The following is a 24558-nucleotide window of genomic DNA, read 5'->3' on the forward strand; positions in this document are numbered from 1 at the left end:
GAATACAGCGTTACTGTTTGACATGATTTGTGGAATATGTCTAGCCTCCTTCGAGTACCTATTTACAAATAGCGCTGAAATGCATTATGGTACTCGATTCGTGTACCAATGGTAAAATGTTTATTTTGTCTTAAATATTGGAAATGAAATTAAATGAAATGAAATGGGGTTTAACGTCCTACTGTTCTGCTCCTATGCTGGGCTAATGAAGACGGGCATATGCCATACAGTGTGCTATGAGGGAAATTTGGCCCGGGCAGCGGCACTATCGCCTACTCTTTTATCGAATTTCAACTGCCAAGGGATCTTTTACGTGCATTCCAATGTATACACGGGACCTCGGTTTTTCGTCTCATCTGAAGGACTAGACAGCTGTCCTTGTCAGGCCCTCCGTCCTGCATCACTGACACGGGGGAACCACGCCGGAAAATCTGGATGAACTTTCTCGGCCAATGCAGGGATCAAACACCCGACCTCCAGGCTAGCGAGCCAGCGTCTTACCCACTTAGCCACATGATCCCCGCTTAAATATTGGATATCAGATGCCCATCTTTTCCCGATAAGATCACAACATCAATGATATTGAGTTAGAGACTTGGCTACATATACTTTAAGTTATATGTAGCTGCTTTAACCAAATTTGTCAATATTCAGTAACAGTCTTTCCATTTACTATATTAATATACATCAATTATGCTTGAATGACAATTTTAATTTAAAGATACTTTCCTGCATACAGATTTTTGTGTGATTTGATGATATGTTTGGACTAAAATATATTCAAACTAATTAATCTATCAAAAATTTGATTCAAGTCCCTCTCAAAACTTTGTGTTCGTGGGGAGATACTACCACAATCTATAAATAAAGTGTTGTAAGATGCCATGTCTGTCAGCTCAATTCATTGTGGGAGAGCCCACTTTTCAGAATGTATTTTTCATTACTTACTGTCCATTTATCATACATATTGTGGCCTAAGTAAATTCTTAATTATTTCTTTTCCGCCATTTAATTGCAGAGTCTTTTGTATGTTAACACCCCTCAATGTTCCCAAAACCGCCTAACCATTTGATCAAGAAATAACAACTACTGCTCCCTCAGTCAAGCTAGGTCACAATAGCTGCCAGTTAGTGATACCTTGACATTTTTGCCCAGTGCTTGCCCCATGGGTATTTTTCGGGCAATCCAGTATTTTTCTAGTAAGATTGGGTGTGTATACTTTCCATATATACCATATTTGCCATACTTTTATGTATCTTTTAAAGTCATTTTGTAAGGAGAAATAATTGTAACTTTGGGGAACTTTTCTTAAGATTGATCAACTTATGGTTGAGCTGATTACATTTGATTTGCCAAATTATCTGAATGTGAAATCAAATTTGATATTTATACCTTGAGCAGATTATAAACTTATTTATGTTGTGTGAAATATATACTGAAAATCCATATTTTGTCATATATTTAGGGATTTCTAATTTGCAGACTGAACCAGAATTGGCAAATTACACAATTGCAATGGTTTGAAGCAATCATGTAACTCATTCCCTAGATAATAGTTTGAGTTTAGCAGTAAAAAGAGTGATAAATTATGGTCAATGTTAAAGCCATTTAAAGGCAGGAATCACACTGTGATGAGGATAAATTGTAAATGGATCTAATTAGGGAGTAAAGTCCGTCTGACTAGAGACAGTTAGCTTCCACTAATCACAGATAATACTTGTGATTTATATATTTACTTTCTATAAATTGTTTCTACATTTTATGCATTTATTTGAACTCTAGTTCAGGCCCACTGTGAGCCTTCATGTCTGTAAACCTTGTTTGTCTCAAGTAAATTAGTGAAATCCACTAATTTCGGCTTGGCTTCAGAATCTGTCAACCACCTATTGTATGCACTGTGAACACACAGGTTATTGTTAAAAAAAAACATTGGTGGACATATTCTAATATTGCTCTATTATATCAATTACTATGTTGAACCAGATATAATTTTTTGTTTTTACAAATTTATACTGTGGTATATTGTTACACACAAGCCTCATTCAATTATAATATGTAGTGTTTGACCTAGCTTGAAACTAGCTGTAGACTAGAACTAACATTGTGTGGCTGTGATGTTATTCATTTTGCCCAAGGAATCTTGCTATTATTCAAAGTACTATTTAACTTCATGTTAATGTCTTTCTACATGTATTTTATTGATTTAGGAAAAAAAACCAACAACATAACACAAATCTATAGTGAGAAACCAACAGTGAGACAATAATTGTATACAGTATAGGATATACTGGAATGAATTCTTGAAAACTGAACAACAAACCACACTGGTTTGATCAAATCTAACTTCATACCCAAAACACCTAAAAAATATCATCAAAAACTGTTTTAGGAACCTGTTTAAATGGGAAGTACTAGATAAACATGAATCTAAAACTTGACAGCATGGCCTATAAAAATTTCAATACATATAGATATTCTTAAACAGGTTACGTGTAACTCATGTATCATTTACTTGATAATCATGACAATCATACAAACTTTTGCAGCGTTATCCAGGCACTTACTTATACAGTACAGAATTGGAGGACTTTGGTGAACCTCATATGGAAACAGAAAATTTGTATTTCTTGATATTCTTAACCACTTTATGATTAACTCATGTAAATGTGACTTGATTATCATGACAATCATACTTACTTTGGCAGGCATGTAGACAGGGTTATCTAGGCACTTATAAAGTTCAGAATTGGGGGACTTTGGTAAACCTCATAAGGAAAAAGAAAATCTGTATTTCTTGAAAAATATATACAAATATCATAGTTGTACAGGACTTAGATAAAGGATGGCAAGAGTAGTCTTGCTCCTCGAATTAACCAGTTGTATACACTAAGTCTAAAATATATATGGAAATACTTCTTTAAGAATAAGAATGATTAGCTGTAGTGTTCTACAATAGCTTGTGATTTGGAGTGATGTCTAAAATATTGTAGTTAAAGTTAAAATGTTCTGTGACCTGCAGACAATGACAATAATTGTTGTATGCCTTTAGAAGCATGTGACAATATAATGGTGTTTTGTCTGAGTCTTGTTTCCTTATTAACATCTAGCAACAACATCCTTAGAAATCATTTAATGTCTTTATTTGGTTTCACTATCAGTACATGGGATTTACCTCAACTTCCACCAAGAGCGATATCACCATAGGACCTTGGTTTATTTATAAAGTTTTCAGACAAAAAAGAAAGCTGTGGTAGGAAATTGAGTGTCTAGATAATACATTGTTGTATCTAAGTGAGATCTAACGAGATAAGACGTTATCCATCATTACACATGTGTAGGACATGGTGTGTAGTTGTAGTAACTTTATAAAAAGACCAGAGATGTATTGTACTATGATGTCATGGTGATTGAATTCATGTCTCATGTTTTTCCAGAAAAAAATGAGCTTCTCATTCGCATTAATCACATTGCAAAAAGAATAAAAATAGAGTCAAGATTTTATTGCAGGAACACTTGATATTGCTATTATTTTATAACCAGGAGAATGAGGTCAATAAGAGCACCATCATGAATTGACTTAAATGAAAAACTCACTGTTAATAATTCCATATTCGTCCTTAATTACATGTATTAGTGATGAATAGTTACAAATAAAGTGCCAAGATTTCACATTTTAAACTGTGTACAGTTGCATGTAATATTTCTTTTTATTTATTCCCTTAATAATAGTAAAGACAATTCCCCTGACAGTTAAAAATTGAATAAGTGTTGGCTGTAGCACCACTTTTGGGCCAAATTTCCTTAATATCACAATACTATGACAATACATGGCATATGTTCATCTTCATTAACCCAGTTGGTTCAGAAATATAACACATTATTTAAGCCCCATTTCATTTCCTTAGTCAATAGAGTTTTGAGAGTCCTGAATGTGGAATACTGTTTGCTTTGGTTGAGTGTACTGTGGTCCTCTAGTCCCTATATTATGTAAAGTCTTGAAGCCATTAACTTGCATTCATGTCTTTACAAAAAATTCAATAAAACTGGCGGGTACAGATACAATGATCAGTAGCTGTTGTATTTTAGTCGTAAGGAAAGTTACAAATTTGAGTAAAGTATAAGCCTGAGCTTTCTTTTTATTGATCCTTTTAAGCAGAAAATAAATCTCATCATTATCTAGTATTTTGATTACCTAACAAACTGTTCCTACTCTATACCCTTGTACACTGATTGATTAGACTAGCATCTGCTTCCTTTATTGTTAACAAGTAGAAAAAAAAACTTCAACACATTAAAGCGACATTGTCTAAAAATAATGTATCATTCTTTTGCAATTCTCTGACCATTCTAATTCTGTTTCAATTAAAGGATTGTTTCAAGTCATTCAACCTGTAATGATCAATGTGCATCTTGGGATAATGCTTTATCCTAACCCGGAATAGACCTGTCAAAACTTTCACGAATTTAAAGTCCAGTTCTCATTTACCAGGTTTATTAGGAAAGTGAAAAACTGAGAGGACATGCAATCCCAAATATCTTGTATTTAGAGTTTGAATAAGAATATGCAGAAAGGAAGAATTAACCATAAATTCTATGTTAATTTGTACGTTTATTGGCTCTTAAAACCACTATTTGAGTAGAGGGATTTGTGCATTTCTGAACACAACTATGCTTCATAATATGATCAGCAGGTTTCAACTAGTTTTGTTGTCTCTTACTAGTACTGTTTGGATATTTTTTGTGTAACGCCAATCTTCATTACGATTGCTTGAAAAATCCTTGGGATTTTAAGAAAAAATGTCTCCAAAGATGAAATGCAGTATTGTAAATGTTTGAGTAAATAAATCGATAAAATAATACAAGTATACTACATGTTTTACTGTACTGTAGTAATAAAAACTGTATTGGATATAGTTTGATTTATATATTTATGTAACATGCATACATTTGCAGTAATGAAATTAGGCAACATCTGTTGATATAAATAATGAATAGGTCTAAGCTTGTATCTCAGTTAATCAGAATTAATTGTGGTTGTAGTAAACAAATGTTTTACTATTGTTCACCATAAATCAAACCTAACAAAAGGTGTGTCACAACCTTTAGTAGATCCAGTTCTATTTCAAATAATAAATTTATCAAGGCTGGGTTCCTAATTATACTAATGAATGATCAAAAAACCTCAAAAACCTATGAATTTTTTTATTCCTATTTTCTGATAGGACACGATATTCACAACCAGAATGTCTCAGTTTTGAATCCTGGTATCTTTGATAAGCTTGATAATTATACTAATGAATGATCAAAAAAAACAAAAAACCTATGAACTTTTTTCTGATAGGACACGATATTCACAACTAGAATGTCTCAGTTTTGAATCCTGGTATCTTTGATAAGCTTGCAAATTATCATTTTTTTCCCCATACAAATGAACTTCAGCCCATTATTCAAATTCTTTCAGAATACACCTGCCTCGACACAATCCTTTCTCCCTTACTTAGAAAATGAAATTACCAGTGTTATGCTCAAAATGAACAAATTATTTGGTTGATATGAAACTCCATTTTTGTCTTTTTGTTTCCTTCGGTCAAAATGATCATCTAGCTGTTGATGGAAAAACCTGTGACACAGTTTAGGAAATTTACAGCTATTAACTGGTACCACAACTCAGATACGACCTTTAAATGTATTGATGAATGAGGAAATAAACTAACTGAAGTAGTAATTGATATGGTTAAATGGTATAGAATCTTGTAGTAGAGTACTATTTAATAACTGTAACATTCATTATATGTAGGATATAATTACAACCTGGTGTGTTAAATAACAGCGATGCTGGACAGTAGTAATATTAATAGAACATTGTGCCCTAATAGTAGTTGTACTTTGTAGTACAAATACCAGAAAGTAGTATAAAATGCAATACACATACATTTGAAATTAAAACACCTCTGAGGATAATTAGTTTCATTTTCAGCACCCCCAGAACATTTAGCTTAAAAAAGAAAGAAGATATTTGTCACTTAGTACTAGTAGTTTGATATTACACAACCCTTTCTTTTCAAGAACTATAATAAACTATAAGATTGTTAAGTTACCTAAGGTGCATGTTGTCCTACTGGGAGCCATGGTCTTTGAGGGAGTAAGATGTTGGCTCGCTAACTTGGAGGTCCTGTGTTCAATCAGTGTGTTAACCATGAAAGTTCATCTGGATTTTCTGACATTGTTTATTCTTGTCAGATCTTGGAAAGGGACAACGGATAGTCATTCAGATGGCACGAAAAATAGAGGTCCTGTGTACACGTTGGGATGTACGTAAAAGAACCCCTGGCAGTTGCAATTTTATAAATTAAGGCTAAAGTCATTAATGGGCTTGAATATTCTAGGGAATGTTGGTATGTTCGGATGCTGTGTCTATTGACTTTTCCTTATTATTCGGGGGGGAGGGGGGTGTAGATGGTCAACTGGCGTGGTACCGATTCCCAGGTGAACCTTGTGTGTTTTCTCCAGGCCCTCCGGTTTCCTCCCACTGCTAAAGACCCCTAAGCGCAAGCTAATTACTGAAATAAAATTGAACCATATGTTAGCCCCAAAATGACCTAGCTTGTGTCAAGTGGATGTTAAACCCCATTACTCTCTCTCTCTCTCTCTCTCTCTCTCTCTCTCATTATTTAGAGTTATTACCCTTGATCAAGCTCAACAGTCTTGTGGACACACTAGAGACTAAAGCGATCATTTGTGTAACAACCTTTATGGACATACCTAACTGCTCTGGTCAACCTGTATTTCAGGATGCTGTTATTATTAGATTAATCTTATAAACTATGTCTACAAACCTACACCTACACCTACCAATAACCATAACATTGTAATTATAATCAATATCGTGATTCATAAGCTGTATAGTGTTTGTCTACAATTATTTTTTTTATATTGATATATTATACCTACCGGTACACAACTAGGTCAATATATATTGTATTAAAGTAAATTTAGCTGAAATAACACTCTATGATTTGCTGTAAGTTCCCAAATTTAAAATACATTAACTGATGATATATTATTTGTTTCTCCTTGCTTATGATACAGTGCATACAAAACAGTACATTTACTTTACAAGTCCATAAATAAAAGTTCAAAAGAACTGCTTTGGACCATCTTCGCCAAGTATCAGATCACCTTCTGATAAGATTCAAATGTGTAGGGTTTTGAATCCATAACTTTTTAAATTATATTACCAAAAAACTATTGGTGGAAAAGACTTTGTACACACATCCCTAGAGAGTTTGGGGGTAGGGTATTAAAAAAAGTACATGGGTATTGAACATTATCTAGGGAAAGTACACCCATTAGGCTTTAAAAGTCATTTATACGATCATTTCTTTCAACATTCGCAAAAAGTCACTCATTCAATTTCGTAAACATCTTTATATCAAATATGACAAGAGCAATAAACAATTGTGCATGCTAGTAGTTTTGCTGTGTACTCTGGGTTTTTCGTGTCTCGTTTGAAGCCCCTGGTCTCCCAGAGTGCCTTAAAGTTCCTGTGAACAGACTTGGAGGCCTGTTCCTGTTCACTACATTGGCTAAGACCCCAGGCTAGTGTTCTGCACTGGGAAAGTCCGGTATTGAGATTTGGTTCCGACTTCCATCTCTCCAGAAACCGGTCGATCTGGTCAAAAATAGCATGAACAATTGCTCGTCACTGGAATTCCTAGCTCATTATATGAATTACGAAAGTTATCATCTGATATTTATGAAATTTATATTTTATCATTTAAATTACTGATTTGGTTCAGGCGTTCATCTCTCCAGAAACCGATTGATCTGGTCAAAAATAGCATGAACTTTTGCTCGTCACTGGAATTCCTAGCTCATTATATGAATTAAGAAAGTTATCTCATCTGTATGAAATTTTTATTTTATCAATTAAATTAGTGAAACAAAGAATCTTATTGAATTTCAGCAATTTCCGTTAATTTCTTCTAGAGTTTTGACCCTTGTTTCACTATGTTGCACTTTGTGAACGCTCCAACGACAAAAAATTATCATCTGATCTGTATGGAATTTGTATATCATTTAAATTATTGAAACAAAGAAGCCTTTTGAATTTCAGCAATTTCTTTTAATTACTTCTAGAGTTATCGCCCTTGTTTAACTTTGTTTAACCTTGTGAACACTCGAATGATGAAAGGTATCATCTGATCTGTATGGAATTTATACATTTAAATTAATGAAACAAAGAAGCCTGTTGAATTTCAACAATTTCTAATAATTACTTCTTGAGTTATGGGACTCGTTTTACTTTGTTGAGCAATGTGAACGCTCGAACAACAAGTTATCATCTGATCTATTTGAAGTTTCTGTAACAAAACGAAAAAGGCTGTTGAATTTCAACAATTGTTGTATATTACTTCCAGAGTTAAGGCCTTTGTTTCAGTTTGTAGCACCTTGTGAATCCTCAAAAGGACAAAAATTATAATCTGAAGTGTATTGTCTTATAAATGCTCCTATTCCCTACAAAAGATTAAATATGTGACAACCCTTGTTGACCGCTCTGACGATTTAACTGCTGTGGGCGTATGTTTCATTGCCTGGCAACCTATCTTTGGTGTATGCCCAACCCCCAGGGTCAGAGCCACGCTCATTTTTATACGTCCACATTTACAGGCAGCAATTTTAATGGATCGTCTTGAAAACTTTTCATACTTTTTATTCCTTATACTTATACCCTAAGTATGACCTCTATTATTCTTGGTGCATGCTATAGGCCACAATTCTTAACAGATCCAATTTTGTGTGTCTTTGTGTCGGCTATAGGCCACAATTCTTAACAGATCCATTTGAACCTTTGCTTACCTATTTCTTAAACCCTTAGGATGATACCTAGTGTTTTTGGTTAATACCCAACCCCCAGGGGCTGAGCCACACCCATGGTTCGTCTTGGAACTTGGTATATGTATTCCTTATAGCCTAGGGATGACAACTATTGATTATGGTGCATGCCCTGACTCCCAGGGGCAGAGCCAGTGGCCAATTTTTGTATCGTATACTGGCCGCAATTCAAAGCAGGAATGTGGACGTATATTGCAGCGGTAGTGATGCTCCTGTTATCAGATTTTGACGAAACTTAACATAGGTAACCCAAAGATCTCTCTTCCTTTGGCATGTATTGGACCTTAACTTACAGGATTTTTTTAGCTTGTTCTCTGTACATCTCTTACAAAATGTGGGCATATCTTGCATGATTGTGGCAGAAGATAGAACTGTATCGAATTACATTTTTAGATTGTAATACTTGAATAAGTTTTGCCAGTGTTGTCCAAGAAAGTTCATCAGGATTTTCCAGGGCCTGACAAGGACAGCTGTCTAGTCATTCGGACGGAGCAAAAAAACAAAGTCCTGTGTACACATTGGCATGCACGTAAAAGATCCCTTGGTGGTTGGAATTCGATATACAAATATAAGAGCAGGCTGTAGCGCCGCTGTCTGGGCAAAATTTCCTTCATAGCACCCTGTATGATGTATGCCCGTCTTCATTAGCCCAGTTTCATATCATTTCTTTGAATGCCCTGTGTTTTATTTCATCAATGTGTGTTGTATGTTATGTTGATAACTTTTAATTTTTTTTTTATTTATTTTCAGTTATTGAACAAAATATAGAACAAGAAGAACATTCGAACAAATCATCAGCTGATTTAAGAATTCGTAAAACACAGGTAAAATTATAGATTTATAATGACAATGAAATTCCATTTTGACACACAACATAAATAGAACCACTACACACAACTTGACACAAGACTTACAAACTTGATCTACAACAAATTTCAACCCCAAAAATGACCTAAAGTAATATCAGACATATGACCATAGTCACAAAATAATCTTTTATACAGCTACAAATTATTTTTAGTAAGCACATAGAGATAAGCCTACAATTACACCACATATCAGTCCGTTACACAATTGTACATTTTTCCAACAATAATTTCTAAATTATCTCAAGCTAGCACTCATTATAATCAAGACTTCCTTCACAAATAAAAATAGTAATTCATCCATCCATATTTACAGCATGAGTGATCTATCTTTTAATGATGTTGATGACAAATAAATTATCAGCCTATATAGTATAATACAGGTAGATACAATTTGAGGTCATATTCCTGGTTATTGTATCGATTCAACCAAGCCTTCTTTTGTAATTTTGTAGTTACTAATACTACCTATTTAAATAAACATTTCATGTCAACAGTTAAGCGAAAAGAATTTTTATAAACCAGGATAACAAGAAAAAACCTTGTAGTCAATGGAAAATCAATTAAAAGGCCAGTGAATTGATCCTCAAATTGATCTGGACTTATTTTCATTATAGACCCACAAGATTTGTTTACGTTCACAGGCCTTATTCTTAAAAAAAAAAAAAGAAGAACATTGAGCAAAGAGCTAAAATATTAACATTCATCTAATGGAAAGATGAAATCCTTCAAATTTTTATAGTATACATTGAGAATAAAAAAATTTAAACAAAAGTAATTTTCTTTGAAAGATTGTCAAATGTCAGTACCATTTAGGTAAGAATTTTCACCTCAACCAAATGTCCAAATGAGGTCTTAAGCAAAAATGAATAAAACTGAAATTGTCTATGAGTCTGTGGCACAAAGTCAGTGTGAACAGAGACATGACAGCACATGACTCATACCAGACTTCACTATGGCCTCTAAGTTCTATTACATGAGTACTTATAGCAATTAATTATAACAGTTCTCAGTCTACAATATTCTAAACATTTTTATTGTTGTCTTTTTTTGTCTAGAATCGAATTTTAATACTAATAGTAGTAATAGGTTGTTGTTAGGATAGAGGGGTCAGTCATGAATTTAAAGTTTATTATTAGATTGTTTTTAGTACCAATATTTTGTGTACTATTACTACTATGGTCTATTAAGAATGTATTGTAATATGTGCTGGAATCTTTGTTCAATTATTAAGAGATTAGAATACTATGTTATTGTATTGATTTATTGATTATTGGGCTTTTCTCTCTCTACAGCATTCTGCCATATTCTCTTATTAATTACTGTCTTGAGTTCAGCGAGAAATATTGAAAGTAACTTGTTACAACATGACCAATATTTACTTGTAGTTTCTATCTGGTTACATTAGTACACAACTTACGGCTTAGTACCATCATCACACTGATATTGTATAGATTCTGCTAATGATAAAATGGTTAGTCTGACCTTCCATGTTCAATAAAAGCATAAAAGTTTTATTTGATAAATGGTTTTATGCTGAATGATACATTGTCCTTGAAAAACACAATAGATATAATACATTATAGATGAGAGAAGATGTTCGAATAGATTACATGTGTTTGGAGATTTTATGAAATCTTAAATTAATAAAGGGACAACTTAAATTTATAAAGGAACAACTTACAATTAAACACTGATTTTAAGATTATAAAATAAAATAACATTCTGTATTCTGCTATCAATAAATAAGGATCAAGCCTAATAAAATTAAATTTTTGCAGAAATATGAATTATTACCACTGTCATTGATATCTTGCACATTCAGACTTTTTCAAGATTTAAAAGAATTGTTGTGATTGTTTGGTTAAAAATATTTAGTTTTTGATATCTGGGTTTATGTGGCGAATAATTTCACAATAAGTGACCATCAACAACCCATTGACCTTAGCTTACTCTCACAGACAAACATTGTTGAAAATGTTTGAAACCTTAGAATTTGTTAACTTCTTGTGATTGTTAAAATACATTCAAATGGTTTATATGATTATTTCTTGAATAAACCTCTCAGCTAGTCTGAACAAGCCAACTAGATATGCTTGGCTTGAATAATCTGGCATCATGTCCTTTTTTATTTGATCTTTGATAGTTTATTTTGTAGATGATTAGAATTCTTTCCAAATTATCAACATATCATTTGGTTCGTTCTATAAGTTTTTGTGTCTATCCAAATTCAATATTTGTTCCCAGTCCCAAAAAACTTACCAGGACTTGCTTTATTAAGGGTATCATAATATAGGATGTAGGTGGTAAAGAATTAAATAATAGCCTTTTATAATCTAGATTTGTATTATTTAAATGTCTCTACTTTTGCATTGGATGGAATATATTCATTTGCCTGCAGTGCTTTAAGCTGAATATTCTTGGTAATTCTTGTCTGCTAGATTACAAGATTAGTTTTATTTTTACTATTATTACGGTATGCACTCATGTTATACTTTATTTGCGATCAGTAGGATATCTGTACTACTCACACAATCACCACCTCTATATATAGACATCCTACTTAATACTAATACGTCTCTTGCTACACAGCCCAAAAAATCAATGAAATGAATGAACATAGATAACATTTATCAACCAGCTTACTAAACAAAATCAGCAAGTCATCTCAACGTAAGGTCAAACATCACATCATTTTATATGGTATTGACCAGATATTGACCAATCAGAAGAGTGGGATATTCTATAACTATCTATTAAACCAATGAGAACTGAGTGTCAATATTGAATGTTCTTGATATATCCACGGGAGGTAGTTTGATCGTATTAACCAATTAGCGCAAATTAGAGAATCCGCAGTATTGAACATGTTACGAGTTGCTATAGCTAGTTATCATTGCCTGGGTCACACATAAGACTGAGGTGAATATGTTGGGAAAGAGTGTTTACACATGAAATAAAACATCAAATTGTACACTGACAGATGTAAACTGATTGATTATTCAATGTCAATAGGCATAGGTTCTTTTTTGAGCAAGTAAAAAGATTAAATTTATTTTGACTTGGCATATTTAGTAATCACTAATCATCTGTCAGTTTCAAAACAGACAATCCACACGAGCTGTAGGCTGGGGCAAATAAGAAAGAACTGAATGATTATGGAAAACGGCTTTTTGCACTAAACTTGAGACAACAGTATCACATCGAGACTGCCTGTTGCTCCTGCCCCTTTCAAAAAACACAAGGATGCAAGGAGAATGGCTATTGTAATGCCATTGTCAAAAATACCACACTGACCCATGCCAACCAATGAAATAAGCAGCAGGTATCTAAAGAATAATCTCATGCTATTATTAGTATTAGTGGATAGATGTTATTAATATCATGTTCCTCATGATTTTAATAGATACATACATTATGGTAATAAAATTCACACCAATTAGTATATCAAAACACATATCATTACTACATCAAAACTAAGATTATATCAACAATATACATTATGAAATATAACTAAGACACTTCAACATGTATATAGCATTACTACATAAAATTAAAACAATATGATTTGTAGCCTCAGTACATGAAAACGAAGATACATCAACGATATACAATATAGCATCAAAACTAAGAAGGGGGGTTGGATGGCTGAATGGTTAGCTTGCGCGCGCTGTATCATAAAGTCTGTCATTGAGTCGACTGGCGTGGTTTCGAATCCCCGGTTGTACGTGGCAAGGAGTAGGGTCGCCTGTCCAACCTCGTGGGTTTTCTCCGGGGCCTCCGGTTTCCTCCCACTGCTAAAGACCCCTACGCGCAAGCGAATTATGTAAATAAAATTAAACCATATGTTAGTCCCGAAATGACCTAGTTTGTGTCGAGTGGACATTAAATCCCATTTCTCTCTCTCTCTCAAAACTAAGATACATCAACAACGTACATTATGGTATTAGTACATAAAAACTAAGATGCATCAACAATATACAATTATAGCATTAATATCTCACAACTAGTAAGACGCATCATAATAAACATTATCACTTCATTATATCAAAACAAGATACATTAACTTGATAAACAATAAACATTATTCCATTACTACCTACATGAAAACTTAAGATACACCAATAATATACTTTAGATTTCTTTTCAGGAATAACTGGACTTTATTTAACTTACCAAGCTTTATAATTGTTACACAGAAATCTAAAGGAATAACTGGACTTCATTTAACTTAAGCTTTATAATTGTTACACTGAAATCTTCTTTTACAAAGCCAGATACCGGTACAAGTTATTAAATCCCATATTTACATGGAAATGAAAACTTTTGGCTTGCTTTTCATAATATCACAGAAATTAAGTGTTATGATGCCACATGTAAAAAAGTTAGGATTTACTTTATGATAGTTTTAAAATCCAGTAAGGCATTAAAAAACCAAAACCATTTTATTCCTGGAAATTGTTGCTTGTTTTAGTAATAATGAAAATGTATCCTGTTGTTTTTGTTTTTTTTAGCTTATCCAGAGAGGGAAACCCTATGTGCATAATCTATTTTTTTTTGTTTTGTAATGAATATAGTGACAAAGGACATTTTGCTGCAGAAAAGCCTGATAAGGAATATTTTTGTTGAATAACTTCATTAAAATATTGGGATTTAAAAAAAAGTTTTCATAAATTTCAGCACAAAATACTTGGATGTTTTTTTTAGAGGAATGCTTTTTTATATTTATATGTATATTCATGTTTCAGCTTCCATTAAGAATTGGTATTAAATACATACCACAAGATTATTTCATAATGATGCATGATTTTGCAAAAGATGCATGCGAGGTTTAAACATGTTGTGCAAAACACACATCCTACATTCCCCAGTCCTACTGATTCAAAGCAATTTGTTGGCTGCAATTTGGCACATCATCCTCCTTGTATTCTCTTGTTCTTCCCTAATCCTGCTACTGTGTGTATATGTAGCTGGATTACTGTCAATTCCTCTAACTTATGATCATCTTGGCATTATCATGATCTGAAACATATCTACCCTTGGAGGAAGTGTCTCGTTACTGCACATTTCAATGGTTCCTTATGCTTACAACTGAGAAAGATGAATGGATACAAATGAACTGCAGTTCAAGGTTATTCATTTTATTAATGCACTGTAAAATGTGTTTGATTTAATGATATTGTAATTTATTGTTTAATGGTGATTCTTTCTATCTAACCTACAGTAATCCTGATGCACTTCCTTTCTAACAGTCACAATCAAACATTGCAATCAATATAACTGTAATATTCATTGGAGTACACATGCTAGGAGGATCTATTCAATAATTGATTTATGGAAATTATGTTATAAGGGAAAGACATTTGAATTTGCCAATTTTGCAAAAAATATCGTGTATGATCTGATCAGTACAAAAGGAAAAGAGACAGAAAATTTAATTTAATTAATCAATTTTTAAGCTCAGCAGGTTGGAAGTAATCATGTCATCACTTCTGTCATAAACAATTAGTCAATTTCGACTTTTTCCAAACCAAATTTAAAGGAGAATACTACTACAAAAAGTTGTTGTTTTTTTCATATGCAAAATAATGTTAATATTAGAATATTTTTGGCCCTGCAAAATTTTAAAAGTCACTCTGAATACTTTTAGAAAGAAAAAATATACCCCCCCCCCCAAAAAAAAAAAAGAATTGACATTTATGCATATCTGCTGCATCGTTTGATTTTGTCTGTGAGTGACATTGTGAATTTCCCCATAGAAGGCTATTGCAACTGAGCACTGCATCCTGTCATTTTGACTAACTGGAAGCATAAACATAGTCATTTGCGTTGCTTTGGGATGCACTAATGGCACCAACAACAAATCAGGAAGCATGTGTCATTTTTTTAAGAATTTCTAAGCGAGACAACACGCAGAACGGTCTGGACACAGCGATGTCAACTAGGCAAGCATTTCGGTTTACCTGCTTACAAAAGTGACCAGTGCAATTTTAATAGTATTATTATATCAATCATGACATATTATGTTATCTTTTATTTTAAAACTGTGCATAGTTCTATGGTGAAACCGACACGCTTTCAAAATCTAGCAATAGAAATGACTGATAAACATAGCAGTGAAATGTAAACAACACAGCTAGGTAGGCCTAGCCTAAATACTAATGTAAATTAATATCCCCTTTTCGAAGCGTCTACCGCGTCAGTAGAAGGTGTAGGCTTATGTCGATGATTTTGCAGTCGATCATAGATAGTCCTAGATGTAAGAAGTCCGTCAGATTTACCTAGGTAAATGAGTGTGATAGAAAAAATTTTCACCGATACTTCGATAGTCCTTTGTGACCCTCGTTTTTCAATTGTTACACAAAGAAAGTAGTCTAGGGCATATAGTACCGTATAACCCTACTGCTAGGGTAGACTTATTGGAATTACTGTGATAAGACAAGGTAGGCTTATGCTGTTTTTAGTGCCTATTTGTCATCATTCTTCATCGCTAGAAATGGTAGAATGTTCCGAACCATCATTGTCACCGTTGTTGCTCGCATTTCTAATTGGCTCGTACTGATAGGGAAGAACATTTTGGTGAATAAAATGTCTCACAAGCTATCACTTTCTGCCAATGCCATATTGAAATATACATCGACTGCTACACGAGTGGCACCTCTTATGTCATGTCACATGATTTAGCTTCAGCTCATTAATTGCGGAATTCTGAAAGTGTTTTTTAACGTTATTTGTTACTAAAACTTTTTTAAAAAAAAAAATAGTTCTGAAATGCGTTACACAATGAACTAAGTAAATGATAAAATTAAACTTTACTAGAGCATTCTCCATTAAGTAGGTATGCTGATTAGGTGCTTTGTTTAGATAAAAATATTCGTCCCCTAGTGGTCATGGCAAGGGAAACTTGAAGGTGCAAATTTAGTCTTTCAGCTTCTCTTCCTTATCCAGAATCAGATTTGGCAGATATATTGCTTAGATAGTGCTTAATCAGATTTGCTTGACCTGATAGGGATGGGTCAACTTGATTGGACAAATTTAGCCATTTTCAACTTTTCCACTTAAAACTGCTAGAATCTGGATGGATTGGAGCCAAATTTGATAAATAGGTTGATCTAGTGATGTTAGAGGAGTGGGGCAGTGGAAGTACATGTATAAAGGAACAGATATAGATATTTTTGAATTCTTAGGGAGCATTTTTTGAAATTTTTAACATACACACGTATATAGATGTAAATTTTCAACACCTGTTTACTCTGCATCTGTTGGCTCGACCAAATTTTCTCGTGATCATTCTATTTCCAGGAATTTTGTTGATTTGCTGAAAAAAACCTATCGAAATTCAAAATTTTTGTATCTCCCCATTTATGTTAGATTTTAAAAATGTTTACCGATTTTTATTTCCAATCATATCGTGACGTTTAAAGCAGTTCTCAATGGAATGTTTTTTTAATTTGATGGTATTGTTCTTTTGGGCCTATCTGAATCACTGAGTTAATATGGTAAAATTGATGAAATCTTGTGAACACGATATACACAAGAGCATTATCTGACGAAGTTTGAAACTCATTGACATTGAGGTTGCTCATTGTGTCCTAATAAGGCATTGATTGAATTTAAACATTTTGGAAGGATCAAAATTCTGTAATGCGTTTTTGGAGTTATCTATAACTTCACATTAAACACAATCTTCATTGCACACATACTCTAAAGCTATTGGCAATCAAGGCCCTTGTGCCTTGTCGACTTTCTTTGAATGCGCTCGATTTTTCTTAAACACAACCCTTTCGTATATTATTTTACAGTTTGATTGTGACTTTCCCTACTGGATGTTTTTTGTCTATTGTAGTACTCCACAATATCGCGTAAATTTGTCGAGGTGATGACAGGGTATAACGCTGCACAACTTGATTACCGAGACAGGTGTAAAGCTCGAATTCAACGACAGATGGAAATAAGTAAGCCGATCATCTCGTCACTGTGGATGCACTGAGTGTTGCCGTCTTGTCCTCATATATTAATACAGAATTTGTCTCCTTTTTCCTACTTATGTTTATAATGTTTAGATGATTCTTACACATTTACTCCATTCTTCATATTGGATAGTGTTGTGATTAGCATGATTTGATCACTTCAATATTCAATTTCGTTAATGTGGTAATGGATGAAGGGAGACAACTTCTGTTAAATAGTTTAGTTTTATTTTATTTTTTTAGTATTTATTTCAGTGTTTTGTTTATAGATGCCTTTTTACTTCAATCAAAGCAGTATATTATTATTATATTTTACTGATTTTCTAGCAAGGGTGGATCAGATTGGAAGATTTCAATTGGTCGTAGAAAATGTTGAGTTGTAAATAAAATCACTTTATTTTATTCACATGGTTGATAATTTAAAAAAAAGATAATAACCGTAAAAGTAAAACCTATGCACCTTAAGCATTTTATTTATATATTTATTTTTTTTTTGAGTCTTTGACCATTGCGAAAAATTTAAAAGTGATTTTAAACCTTCCAACCACATATCTTAAAGTTCCCCCTGCATTTCTAGTAGAAAATATTTTAATTCTGTTCTAGCATGCCACGTTATCACGTAAATTTGTCGAAGTTATGAATGACTACAACGCATGCCAGATTGACTACCGAGATAGGTGCAAGGGCCGCATACAGAGACAACTTGAAATAAGTAAGCTATGAATCAACCTTCAAATTTACTTGATGTTTTACAGTTTTATATACATATGTGTATTGGCTGTAGTGTACAATTAAGATTACTGGGAAATTAATAAAGCCATTATGTATGGAATAATATTTAAAATTTATCTATTAGTAATATTTACAAATTTATTAAATGTCTGGCCCCCTATTCTCTCATAACAAAGCTTTAATATTCTTATTTGATTAACATAATAGTAATTATTTTTGCAATCACATGAACGAATTAGTATCGTATTTAAGATCAGAATATTTGGTCAAATGATCTCCCGTTTTCAAAAGCTGCTTTAAACGTGTAGTACTTGTCCATGTACTTGTGTAAATATTCTACTTTATATTATAATTGTTTTTTTTTAAAAAAAATATTTTATAATCATGCCAGAAATTTTAGTAAACAAGTGTATTAGCATTTGATTGCTTGTAGAAATGATTTACATTATTCTGTCATAGATATGCTTATGTAATAAGCTTTGTAATCAATAGAAATAAACAATTAGCATTTTTTAGAAGTTTATAAATCCAAATAGTTTTGATTTAATTAATCATTATTTTGTTTAACTGAATGGGTAGAAACTATTGATATAAAAACTGAAGATATATATTTAATACTATAATTATGACATGAAATAGTTTCCAGGATTGCCCCCACCCCCCAAAAAAAACCAAAACATCCAATCCAGCCTGCGAAAATGACAAAAAAAAATATTTTTATTCTATATTTTTTTCTGCATTCTATTTAAATTAGCACTTGCAACACATTTATATAAAATTTATTTCAAGTTTTATTTAGTAGTAAAATAGAGTTAGAGCAGTGTCAAGCAAGTTCAGACAACCCTTGAAACTAATTGTGGATGAATTCACCTGACCATTGGGTGTACTATTCTCAGTCTGCTATTATTTTTTATACACCCATATTGAAGTGTGTCTGTCATCCATTGTTTTTGTAAACAGACTACATTGACGGTTTAAAAAAATTTTAGAAGCTCATATGTTGTTTATATTAGTGAGACATAGACTGATTTCTGATAATAGCATTTGGACAGAAGTTTTTATCAGATCTGCTTGAAATTTTTATGCATTTATTTAGATTTGTGAAGCAGAAGTCAATCAAATATAAACACATTATTTGAGACCTTTATATACCTTGCTTAATTTCTAGAATCTTAGTGAAATGAAGAAACCTATTGAATTTCAACAATTTTTATGCTCCCACATTTTCATGTGGACGTATTATGCCGTCGCCCCTGTCTGTCCGTCCGTCCACAATTTGTTTATGGACACTCTACAGGTCACAATTTTTGTCCGATTTTGACGAAACTTAAAATATAGGTCTATCTCCCTAGAGGTCACAATTTTCACCTGATTTTGATGAACCTTGAAATGCATGTTTATAACCGAAAGATCTTGGCCCCTTTTGATATTCGCGCATATCAGACCGTAACTTATTGAATTATGGACCCTGATTCTATGAAAAATAGTGTTTTTAGCTTGTGGTCCCTCTAAAGGTCACAATTATTATCCGATTTAAAAGAAAAACGTTTGAATATATCACCGTTACACCATAATTCTGTGAAAATCAGACAGAATGGCTGCCCCTTGTACCCAAATAGTGTAAACATCTGGTATATCATGGTTGTGGATCCTCTAGAGGTCAAAATTTTGTTCTGATTTTGATGAAACTAGAAAAGCATGTTTACAACCCAAAGATCTTGGTTCCTATTGATATTCGCGCATATCGGATCGTAACTTCCTGAACTATGGTCCCTGATTGTATGAAAAATCGCGTTTTTAGATTGTGGTCCCTCTAGAGGTCACAATTATTATCTGATTGTGCATAGGACCTCAAATGACTTGACAGCTGTCCATTTCAGGTCCGCCGTCCTGCACGTCCACATTTGGGAACTGGGGGGAACCATGCCGGAAAATCCCATGGAACTCTCTCTACCAACATTGAAAGCGAACCGCAGACCGATAAGTAGTCAGCCAGCATTTTACCCAGTGAGCCAATGTGACTCTCCATGTTTAATGACTGTATCATGGGGCTATACTGTATGTGCAACAATATCACCAAATTAATTTGTTGGTTTAGTACTCTTTTATTTGTGAATATTGCCACGTAGGTATTAGATACTATTAGAATGAAAAATATACTTACCATAGAGATTATTAAGTTTAGATTTATTGTTTAAAGATATCTTTCCTTGGCAGTCATGATCATAACATTGTTATCTAAGCTAAATATATTTTCTATCAAAAGCGTATTTTATAAGCGAATTTGATCATAACATTATTGTTTTAACGGCCTACAAATTTAAACTTAGCCACCATAATGTATTTAACTTGCAAGTGCAAATGTAAGACTCAGTAGTTTATGCTATGTAATAAATAACTTTTCGGAGAAAGCAGGAGATTATTAAAATGGGTTTGTTGGTCTGTCATGCTTTTTGGAACACAATAATTGAGATAAACTGTTCATGAGGTGAATGTCTTAAACAGAGTAATGAGCAATTTGATGGGTTGAGACTTTGAAACACAATACCTTTGATTCTGATGAGGGTTTTATGCATGGACTAAGTAGAGATAAGCAAAACAGTAATTTTGCTTCTAATGAAGGTAGTATGTTCAAACTAGGATAATGTTTTGTCATAAGCATTTTACGACCCTCCCTTAGAGAAAATTGAACAAAAAACAATATTATACTTGAGGGAACATGTCTTTGAAGATTTCATAGAATAATTTCATTGGAAGGCAAAAACAATTGCTGGCTTTAAACTTTAATCATATTAATAATCAAAATTATTGTCTGATATGGGTTCTACATGCATTTAAATATGCATTGGTGTCCTAGAAAACTTGACACTGCTCTATATGTTATTTACAATACTCTTTTCAATTCATTATAAGATAATCATATTTATCGCACTGAACATTGCAATTTAAAATTTTCACATTTTCTTCTTTTTAACTGTTATAGAGGTGCAAATAGGATGCTGTAGCTCCAAATTTAGGGATACATTGCTAGATATTAACATCCTTCTTAAGGCTGAATGCTGCAACTCAAAATGTTACTTGTTCCCTGTTAATATGAAAATAACTCCTATGTCCCAGTTAAAGGTTTTGTCAAGTGGAGGCTCGACACATTAAATAAGATTTATATGAAAGGTTCGCACGAGGCCAATATTATAGTTTTGTTTAGAAATTAATGCTATCACAATTCCAATTAAAAAAAAGTATTTTTCCTTTTGAGAGAAAACAGTAAGAATTCCTGTCCACTAAAATTCTTTTAATCCTGGTTTTATTGTTTGATTAAACGAAACTTAGATATGTTCTAATATTTTTAACATAAAGTTTTTGAAAAAAGATCTTAGAAAATGAAGAATTATGATGCTATAAGCATATTAAGGTACAGTATTGTAAATTTGATGATACAAAAATAAATTTATTACAGCTGGTAAAACTACAACTAATGAAGAGCTAGAAGATATGTTGGAGTCGGGCAATCCTGCAATATTTACTCAAGGGGTATGTTATTATGTCCCTTTGTTGTCACTAGTATGTTGATGAATACCTTTGAAAATAATACCAGTTAACAATTTTGAAATAATCTGATGTCTCCATAATTGTGCCTCAAAATTCTTCTGTTCTGTATCAATCATTATTAATCCATACTGATGAACAAAATCATGTAACCAAGCCTGGAAATGAGATACCTGTCACAAACATATTTTCTGGTACAACTAAAACCATTATTTCCGTGCCTTTATATAACCGCAAATGCACATCTCAAATGGTACAAATTCATCGGAACTGTAAATTTGTGAACAGTTTATTGGTGCTGTACAGATTGTCTTGCAGATGAAAAATTATCTAGCTCCATGATAGTATGGTGTTAATTCATACAGATAATACAAACTTGTGGACCAACTTATTGTCATATTTCTTCATAATTCTAAGATTATTTAAATACTGAACATTTTGTACTTTATTTTTCAGATTATTATGGAAACTCAACAAGCTAAACAAACATTAGCAGATATTGAAGCACGACATAATGATATTATACGATTAGAAACAAGTATACGAGAGTTACATGATATGTTTATGGATATGGCTATGTTGGTAGAGAGTCAAGTAAGTTCCGGACATATATGTCTTTTTGACACTTTAGATGTATTCTGATCACAGTATGATTGGAAAACATAGACAAACTATACAAAAAATTATTTTGTTGCCACCAATAAAGAATCTTAAGATTTAGAAACGGCCAATATCCAGGATGATCAGTGGTTGAGAACTCGTTAAGTTGTTGCACATTAGATTCATATGAATGATAGTGTTATGGTTAATTTTATATATAATAAGCATCATTATAGGGTGAGGGAGAGAATGTAAGCATATTGAGTAAGTGTATGTAGAAAATCTCGTACGACTCTGTTTCTATATCAAATATTTCAATATCTGATGATAAGTAAAAAAAATTGGAGCTCTGTAAATTTAGGCAAAGGTATATACATGTGTTATGTTACATTGTTTTTAGGATGAGATGATAGATAATATTGCATATGATTTTATACAATGTATTATTTTAAGGAGGGATAATAGATTGTATTGAATATAGATCATACATATTATGTAGTATTATTGTAGAGATAGATGATAGGTCACATTGAATTTTATGTTATATAATTTTGGAGAGATATGAATATAAAGTCGTATTGTTTTAGAGAGAGATTATGTATTATATCAAAATATTATGTTATTTTGTTTTCGAGAGAGATAATGTATCATATTGAAAGGTATCATATTGGGGGCTAAAAGGTGATAAATCGTGTGGACTGTAATGTTATAATATTTTAGGGAGAGATGATAGATCGTATTGAATATAATGTTGAAGCAGCTGTAGATTATATTGAAACTGCCAAAATGGACACCAAGAAGGCTGTCAAGTATCAAAGTAAAGCTAGACGAGTAAGTAAACATTTTTATAGTTGTATTTTTATTTGCCCAAACAGGCACCCACCTTTTATTTTGGCTGAGGCTTTTTCTTATCTGCTGGTAATGATTATACCCAGAGGAATACTCTGCTTTCAACCAACTGACAATTATACCATATGATACTGAGATGCAATGACCATGCTCTACTGTTGTGTACTGATTTGGCTAAAAGTCCTGGTGACACTCGAGAGCTAATGTAGCAGAAATGTGATTTTCAGCATTATTGCTATTCAGGCCTTTGCCAATCTGTAGTGGACCTTGTCTGCTGCTAATGATCAATGAGTCTTAGGATGGCACCCAAGCCTTTGGGTGACTGCTCTGGTACTCATTCCCATTCTGTCAAATACAATTTTTATACAGCCACATTTTCATGTGGACGTATATTGTCGTCGCCCCTGTTCGTCCGTCACAATTTTTATCCGATTTTGGCAAAACTTGAAATTTAGGTTTATCTCTCAAAAATCTTGGTTCCTTTCAATATTCGAAAGTATCGGATTGTAACTTCATGCATTATGGCCCCTGATTGTACGAAAAATCATGTTTTGAGCTTGTGGACAATCTAGAGCTAGAGGTTACAATTTTTATCTGATTTTGATGAAACTTGAAATATATGTTTATAACCCAATGTTCTCGGTTCCTGTCAATATTCTGGGATATTGGACCGTAACTTCCTTGGTTATGGTCCCTGATTGAATGTGATGCCTCTAGAGGAGACAATTTTTATCCGATTTTAAAAACTGTCTAAATATATCACCGTTACAAGATAATGATGGTTGAGTTCGAATTTCTTTAAAAACGGACTAAAGCAGCTTGAACGAAATGGTCGCAAATAGTGTTAAAGTATGTCATATCACAGATTATGGAGACTCTAAGAGGTCACAATTTTTATCCAATTATGATGAAACTTAACACGTGTTTATATCCCAAATATCTTTGTTTCTTTCGATAGTCACATATTTGACCGTAAGTTCCTAGATTATGGCCCCTGATTGTAAGAAGAGAATTGCGATTTTAGCTTATGGATCATCTAGAGGTCACAATTTTAAAAATCCTTTTAATATATCATCGTTACACCCTGATGATGATTTAGT

General features: G+C 32.9%; 1 protein-coding gene across 4 annotated transcripts in view; it reads left to right on the forward strand.

Moving 5' to 3' along the window:
* The window catches only part of LOC126823446 (syntaxin), a 56710-nt gene that overhangs the window by 16246 nt on the left and 15906 nt on the right, over positions 1-24558 (forward strand). For 3 of the 4 annotated variants that reach the window (XM_056102084.1, XM_050552306.2, XM_050552308.2), the window contains exons 5-9: positions 9646-9719; positions 18335-18443; positions 21921-21994; positions 22466-22603; positions 23330-23440. In XM_056102084.1, the coding sequence (XP_055958059.1) occupies positions 9646-9719; positions 18335-18443; positions 21921-21994; positions 22466-22603; positions 23330-23440 (506 nt within the window). Of the gene's footprint in view, positions 1-9645; positions 9720-17607; positions 17717-18334; positions 18444-21920; positions 21995-22465; positions 22604-23329; positions 23441-24558 lie in introns of all 4 variants that reach the window. The other variant, XM_050552310.2, reaches the window with a different exon arrangement.

The sequence above is a fragment of the Patella vulgata genome, chromosome 6 (genome assembly GCF_932274485.2).
Source record: "Patella vulgata chromosome 6, xgPatVulg1.2, whole genome shotgun sequence".
Classification (NCBI taxonomy): Eukaryota; Metazoa; Mollusca; class Gastropoda; family Patellidae; genus Patella; species Patella vulgata.